Genomic DNA, 8,316 nt, shown 5'->3' with positions numbered 1-8,316 from the left:
ACAAGCGTTCATTCTAAGATGACATCAACCCAGACATCCCCCTCCCCACATACCTTCTCCTGATTCTCTTCCTCTTCCCCCTCATCACACCCACATCACCAAAGAACTTCCCCAGAATGTGTCAAAACTACCTGTTTCCTAGGGATTCCAACCCAAGACCCCCTGCTCTGCTGCTGCTAAAAAAAAGGTGTTAATGAGCGGCCGTGTGTTGGTGTTTGATTTAAAGGAAACTTCGCTCAGTCAGAGAACCCACAACCTCACACCTCTATCGTTTCTGCCTCTGCCTCAACTATATAAATACTTGTCTGTCTGAGCTTCAGCATCAGTCAGACAGACACAGAAGAACAAGACTTGGGTCGTCTCAGCTACAAGGCGGTCTCGTTAAGTCAACTCAAGTCAAGGACTTTGACTGAAGTTTCCGTACACCGATTGAGGACTATTGAGCTTTGAGGGATCTTCAGTGTGACGTTGAGGGCCATGGATGTGTTATCAAGGGCTGTGATGTGTTTCTGCTTGATGGGCTGGATGACTTTAGGATGGAGTAATGCTGCTCAGTTCACATCAATTAACATGAAGAGAAACATAGACAAACTGAAAGTCCACTATGTAAGTATCAGACACATTATTAACTGGGGAAACAGGGGTGTCTCCTGACAGACAGACAGACAGACAGACAGACAGACAGAACAGGGAGATCTCCTTCCTAATTGGAGGCCAACAGTAGGACAGAACAGGGAGATCTCCTTCCTAATGGGAGGCCAACAGAAGGACAGAACAGGGAGATCTCCTTCCTAATGGGAGGCCAACAGTAGGACAGAACAGGGAGATCTCCTTCCTAATTGGAGGCCAACAGTAGGACAGAACAGGGAGATCTCCTTCCTAATGGGAGGCCAACAGTAGGACAGAACAGGGAGATCTCCTTCCTAATGGGAGGCCAACAGTAGGACAGAACAGGGAGATCTCCTTCCTAATGGGAGGCCAACAGTAGGACAGAACAGGGAGATCTCCTTCCTAATGGGAGGCCAACAGTAGGACAGAACAGGGAGATCTCCTTCGTAATGGGAGGCCAACAGTAGGACAGAACAGGGAGATCTCCTTCCTCATGGGAGGCCAACAGTAGGACAGAACAGGGAGAACATTGGATGTTGATGAGTTAGAAATAAAATGTTTGACTAAAACCAAGAGGAGTTCCACACTTCCTGCCCAAGCAGGAAAGACTTGTCAGTGAGACTGAAATGAAACTGAAAATGATTACATCATCATAATAGTGCATTTCCAGGTAGGCCCATAGACACCAGACCTGGCTCAAACACTTCCATCTGAGGTGAGCTTTAGCTTAGATGTAGCTTGGAGTTTGCACTTTTGAGACAACTCCATTGTTGCCATTGTACGTGACAAACTAAATGATGTATTTTAAGTTATTTGACCTATTTAGCCCAGGTCTGACAGACACTATACTTGTGATTAGGGGGAGAAGAGTCCACTATATGCATTACACTGCAGCAAGTTGAAGGAGATAAACAACTGATTGTCATCATGTCTTGTTCTTTCAGAAGATCTCCAAGGACCAGCTGTTCAACGGAAACCCTGTTTTCCCCAAGGACACGTTTGAGGTAACTTATAATGTTACACATTGTTATCCCCTTCAGGATAATATCACCAATGTGAAACTACTGCTTACCCTTTGGGCTAGGCTCGAGACAAAACTAACTTTCAAGATTGTATTATTAAGTATTTTTTTTCTCTCTCTCTCTCTCTCTCCCTCTCTCTCCCTCCTTCTCTCCCCCCCCCCTCTCTCTCTCTCTCTCTCTCTCTCTCTCTCTCTCTCTCTCTCTCTCTCTCTCTCTCTCTCCCTGTCTCCGTCTCTCTCTGTCTCCCTCTCTCTCTCTCTGTCTCTCTCTCTCTGTCTCCCTCTCTCTCTCACCCCCCCCCCCCCCCTCTCTCTCTCTCTCCCTCCTTCTCTCCCTCAGGACAGTGAACGGAGGGTGTTGATGAGTGTGGTTCTGGACGTGTATCTGAGTATCTTCGGCCAGATGCTGAACCAGACGGGGGACCAGGAAATGATCGAGAGTCTGAAATATGTCAAGGGGAAAATTCAGGATCTCCAGAAACACTATTTCCTGGGGAGGATACCTGAGCTGAGGACACACCTGCAGAACCTGTGGGCCATCGAGGTGAGCTTCCCTCCATGAAGTAGAACACAGATCTGCTATAGTCTACTTTCACATGTTCATCGATTAATATTTTAGCAGATGAAGTCACATGACATGCACTTATGCATCATTACATTGTGTTTTTATTAATGATGCATCCTAAAGACGATGCAACATTTAAATTAGCAGCTTTTCTGGCTACCATCATCATTGGCTGTAGTATAGTCTACTGTATAGACACAATCATCATGGCTGTAGTATAGTCTACTGTATAGACACCATCATCATTGGCTGTAGTATAGTCTACTGTATAGACACCATCATCATTGGCTGTTGCATAGTCTACTGTATAGACACCATCATCATTGGCTGTAGTATAGTCTACTGTATAGACACCATCATCATTGGCTGTAGTATAGTCTACTGTATAGACACCATCATCATTGGCTGTAGTATAGTCTACTGTATAGACACCATCATCATTGGTTGTAGTATAGTCTACTGTATAGACACCATCATCATGACGGTAGTATAGTCTACTGTATAGACACCATCATCATGGCTGTAGTATAGTCTACTGTATAGACACCATCATCATGGCGGTAGTATAGTCTACTGTATAGACACCATCATCATGACGGTAGTATAGTCTACTGTATAGACACCATCATCATGACGGTAGTATAGTCTACTGTATAGACACCATCATCATGACGGTAGTATATTCTACTGTATAGACACCATCATCATGGCTGTAGTATAGTCTACTGTATAGACACCATCATCATGGCTGTAGTATAGTCTACTGTATAGAGACCATCATCATGACGGTAGTATAGTCTACTGTATAGACACCATCATCATGGCTGTAGTATAGTCTACTGTATAGACACCATCATCATTACGGTAGTATAGTCTACTGTATAGACACCATCATCATGGCTGTAGTATAGTCTACTGTATAGACACAATCATCATGGCTGTAGTATAGTCTACTGTATAGACACCATCATCATGGCTGTAGTATAGTCTACTGTATAGACACAATCATCATGGCTGGAGTATAGTCTACTGTATAGACACCATCATCATGACGGTAGTATAGTCTACTGTATAGACACCATCATCATGACGGTAGTATAGTCTACTGTATAGACACCATCATCATGACGGTAGTATATTCTACTGTATAGACACCATCATCATGGCTGTAGTATAGTCTACTGTATAGACACCATCATCATGGCTGTAGTATAGTCTACTGTATAGACACCATCATCATGGCTGTAGTATAGTCTACTGTATAGACTCCATCATGGCTGTAGTATAGTCTACTGTATAGACACCATCATCATGGCTGTAGTATAGTCTACTGTATAGACTCCATCATCATGACACCTGATGAACTAATTAGTTAATGTTTGTATCTTCTGTCTCAGACCAGTGACACCACAGTCCAGGGGAAGGCTCTGTCCGAGTTCATTACCATCTACGAGAAAGCCTCCAAACTGGCCCTTAAGTTCCATCTAAAGAAGGACAACCGCAGGAAGAGACGGCAAGCCCAGAGGCTCAAATCTACACACATCATGTAGATGACCAGACGTGTCTACTGTGAAGGCTAGGTGTAGGGTGAAGTTACACCGGGAAGTTGATCTTGGGTCAGTTTAGCATTTACCCCTCTAACGGTGAAGGTTAGGAGGCTGATCCTAGATCTGTACCTAGGGGAACCCCCCCCCCCCCCCCCCCCCCGGAGCCACAGTTGAGATACATATTGAAGTAAAAATGTTCCTTGATACAAAATACCTCAACTGGATCTATCTATTTATAAAATGTATTTATTTAATCTATGAAATCAAGCACAATACTCAATGGTATATTATCATTGATAAGAGTATTTATTTTTCTCGAATCAATACATTTATATTTATTATTAATTATCTAGAAAATGTTTTAGTTTTTTAATATATAGTTATTTATTGCTAAATCTGTAAATTCTACGACTGAATAAACAGACACTGAGGAAACAGTTCTGATGACTGATATCTACACACACACACACACACACCCCTATGTGTGGTGCTGTATGGAAATATCACACATTGGCTGACTGACTTTTATAATTGTTCTTGTATTGAAACCAAAACCCTCTCCTGCATGGGGCCCACACAACGGCCGTGGCCCACACAACGGCCGTGGCCCACACAACGGCCGTGGCCCACACAACGGCCGTGGCCCAAATGGGCAGCCCATAGCGTCCTGGTCAAAGGAAGTGCACTATATAGGGGCTAGGCTGCCATTTGGGATGCCCACAAGATAACACCACAACATCCGTCTTCAGAAACAGGAATAAACCAAACACACTAACCTAAACACCCCACTAACCTAACCTAAACACCCCACTAACCTAAACGCCCCACTAACCTAACCTAAACGCCCCACTAACCTAACCTAAACGCCCCTCTAACCTAACCGCCACACTAACCGAAACACCCCACTAACCTAACCACCCCACTAACCTAAACACCCCACTAACCTAACCACACTAACCTAACCACCCCAACCTAACCTAAACGCCTCACTAACCTAAACGCCCCACTAACCTAAACACCACAATAACCTTAACTAACTAACCTTTACACTTGTGTTTAAAGGTTTAAGATCAACACTTACAGTTGAAGTCAGAAGTTAACATGCACTTAGGTTGTTGTCATTAAAACTCGTTTTTCAACTTCTCCACAGATGTCTTGTTAACACACTATAGGTTTGACAAGTCGTTTAGGACAAGTCGTTTAGGACAAGTCGTTTAGGACAAGCCGTTTAGGACAAGTCGTTTAGGACAAGTCGTTTAGGACAAGTCGTTTAGGACAAGTCGTTTAGGACATCTACTTTCGGCTTTCGAAAGAACTGGACCAAAGCGCAGCGTACGTATTCCTTTATTTTTTGAAACGACGCCAACAAAAACAATAAACAATCCACAACAACCGTGACGCTTAAAAAAGGCAATGTGCCACAAACAAAGACAACATCCCACAAAGAAAGGAGGGGAAAAATGCTACCTAAGTATGGTTCCCAATCAGAGACAACGATAGACAGCTGTCCCTGATTGAGAACCATACCAGGCCAAAACATAGAAACACAAAATCATAGAAAACAAAACATAGAACGCCCACCCCAAATCACACCCTGACCAAACCAAATAGAGACATTAAAAGGCTCTCTACGGTCAGGGCGTGACATTGACACAAGTCATTTTTCCAACAATTGTTTACAGACAGATTATTTCACTTATAATTCATTGTATCACAATTCCAGTGGGACAGAAGTTTACATACACTAAGTAGACTGTGCCTTTAAACAGTTTGGAAAATTCCAGAAATTATGTCATAGAAGCTTCTGATAGGCTAATTGACATAATTTGAGTCAATTGGAGATGTACCTGTGGATGTATTTCAAGGCCTACTTTCAAACTCAATGCCCTTTTGCTTGACATCATTGGAAAATCAAAATAAATCAGCCAAGACCTCAGAAACAAATTGTAGACCTGCATAAGTCTGGTTCATTTTTGGGAGCAATTTCCAAATTCCTGAAGGTACCACGTTCAAACAATAGTACACAAGTATAAACACCATGGGACCACGCAGCCGTCATACCGCTCAGGAAGGAGACGCGTTCTGTCTCCTAGAGATGAACGTACGTTGGTGCGAAAAGTGCAAATCAATCCCAGAACAACAGCAAAGGACCTTGTGAAGATGCTGGAGGAAACAGGTACAAAAGTATATTATCCACAGTAAAACGAGTCCTATATCGACATAACCTGAAAGGCCGCTCGGCAAGGAAGAAGCCACTGCTCTAAAACTGCCATAAAAAAGCCAGACTACGGTTTGCAACTGCACATGGGTACAAAGATTGTACTTTTTGGAGAAATGTCCTCTGGTCTGATGAAACAAAAATAGGAGTGTTTGGCCATAATGACTAGAGTTATTTTTGGAGGAAAAAGGGGGAGACTTCCATGCTGAAGAACACCATCCCAACCGTGAAGCACGGGGGTGGCAGCATCATGTTGTTGGGGTGCTTTGCTGCAGGAGGGACTGGTGCACTTCACAAAATAGATGGCTTCATGAGGAAAGAAAATGGTGTGGATACATTGAAGCAACATCTCAAGACATCAGTCAGGAAGTTAAAGCTTGGTCGCAAATGGTCTTCCAAACGGACAATGACCCCAAGCATACTTCTAAAGTTGTGGCAAAATGGCTTAAGGACAACAAAATCAAGGTATTGGAGTGGCCATCACAAAGCCCAGACCTCAATCCTATAAAAAAATGTGTGGGCAGAACTGAAAAAGCGTGTGCAAGCAAGGAGGCCTACAAACCTGACTCAGTTACACCAGCTCTGTCAGGAGGAATGGGCCAATATTCACCCACCTTATTGTGGGAAGCTTGTGGAAGGCTACCCAAAACATTTGACCCAAGTTAAACAATTTAAAGGCAATGCTACCAAATACTTGAGTGTATGTAAACTTCTGACCCACTGGGAATGTGATGACAGAAATAAAAGCTGAAATAAATCATTCTCTCTACTATTATTCGGACATTTCACATTCTTAAAATAAAGTGGTGATCCTAACTGACCTAAGACAGGGATTTTTACCAGGATTAAATGTCAGGAACTGCGAATAACTGAGTTTAAATGTATTTGGCTAAGGTGTATGTAAACTTCCACTTCAACTGTATGTGTATCCATCCGTCTTGTGTGAATTCTGATCTCATATTGCTGTTATGTTTTCTTTTCACATCTTATCCGTCTTGACAGTTTTTTTCTGGGAACATAAAGTAACTACATTCTAAAAAAAAATAGACAAACTCACAAACAATTCACCTAAGAATGGACTTATAAATAGACATGACAGCTCGGCTAAAATGCCAAACATCCGCTAGGGATTGAGTATGTGTCCATTAGGCCTATGGATTAAAAAACATGTATCACCATGAATTAGATTGGGCAATAAAGGCATCACTTTTATTCCATAGGCTGGGATCCTCACTATGCAGTTCTGGCAAGAGCGCATTTTTCACTGGCTGTCCACTGGTTTCAAAAACAATGATTGATAGGCAGCTTAAACTTCTTGAATTCAGCCATTATTGGGTTCAAATACACATTTAGATTTGTGAACAGCCATCCTTAAAAACCACAATCCGTAAGGGGCAAATAGCTAAATGAGAGAGCAGCAGTGTGATTCACATCAACGCGCTGTGTAGATATCAATAATAAGTGATCGTCGTAGATTTCACCACTGCTTTCATCCTTACCTCCAAGTGTTTATTCAAATTGGATAATCTTTGGATGCCGACAGCAACGGCACCATTGGAAGAGATTAAATTAAACACGGACTACTTCTTGCTAATCAGGAAACTCTTGGGTGGTAAACTGTCATTACAATTGCTTCATGGGAACCTGGTAAAATTGTGTTTGTAGCCTAGTGTAGCTAGCCACCGAATGGCTCAGAATTCACTGTTAGCATGCAGTCAAAGCTATAACCACTTTTGGAGCTAACTAGCACTCTGAAATCATATTCTGATGTTGACAGCAGATGGGAGTTGGATTCATAACATTGCTAGCTTAGCTAGCTAACATAATATACATTTTGAGAAAACTATTTATATTAAGTGGCTAGCTAGCTAGTGTTAGCAACGTTTGGTGGTCAATGAGACCGAGAGCTAGCTAACCAGCTGAGCTAGCAAACAATATATCAAAAGTATAATTTCAGATTCGAAAAATATTCCATCAACAGGCTCTGCATTACAGGAATCACAGAAGCAAGTACTCCTGGTGCACTGTTAAATTATTTAGACATTTAAACTCTCCGTTTTTGCCAAAGCCCTGACAGGCTTTCATTCATTTAAACATGAGCTTGTCTGAGGTGTCAGACTCAACGACAGTTACTATACATTGGAGCGATGCGATTGGTTGCCCACATTTCTGGGGCGAGGCTTAGCGAAGGGTCAATTGTTTCAAAGCTAATCATCCATTTTCTCACCATCTAGTCCAACAATCTACTAACTATTATCCATGGGAAAAACTCACTATTATCCATGGGAAAAACTCACTATTATATATGGGAAAAACTCACTATTATCCATGGGAAAAACTCACTATTATCCATGGG

General features: G+C 42.3%; 1 protein-coding gene across 1 annotated transcript; it reads left to right on the top strand.

The window, feature by feature from the left end:
- The first annotated feature begins 321 nt into the window (after nt 1-321).
- LOC149970051 (interferon gamma 1-like) lies at nt 322-3,953 on the top strand. The gene is made up of 4 exons (XM_090228981.1): nt 322-606; nt 1,554-1,613; nt 1,971-2,174; nt 3,593-3,953. Exons 1-4 carry the CDS (start codon nt 478-480, stop codon nt 3,743-3,745), a joined length of 546 nt encoding a protein of 181 aa, XP_090085107.1. The 5' UTR covers nt 322-477; the 3' UTR covers nt 3,746-3,953.
- The last annotated feature ends 4,363 nt before the right edge of the window (nt 3,954-8,316 follow it).

This window comes from Oncorhynchus mykiss, unplaced genomic scaffold, assembly GCF_057628025.1.
Source record: "Oncorhynchus mykiss isolate SJ-2025 unplaced genomic scaffold, ASM5762802v1 scaffold106, whole genome shotgun sequence".
Classification (NCBI taxonomy): domain Eukaryota; kingdom Metazoa; phylum Chordata; class Actinopteri; order Salmoniformes; family Salmonidae; genus Oncorhynchus; species Oncorhynchus mykiss.
The sequence above is the reverse complement of the archived record's forward strand: the minus strand, read 5'-3'. Positions and strand labels throughout refer to the sequence as shown.

Bases quoted from the DNA above. Each gene is read 5' to 3' on its own strand.
- LOC149970051 (XM_090228981.1), top strand. From the start codon at position 478: ATGGATGTGTTATCAAGGGCTGTGATGTGTTTCTGCTTGATGGGCTGG. The intron at 1,614-1,970 runs GTAACTTATAAT...TCTCTCCCTCAG, and splicing joins TCCCCAAGGACACGTTTGAG to GACAGTGAACGGAGGGTGTT. The intron at 2,175-3,592 runs GTGAGCTTCCCT...CTTCTGTCTCAG, and splicing joins AGAACCTGTGGGCCATCGAG to ACCAGTGACACCACAGTCCA.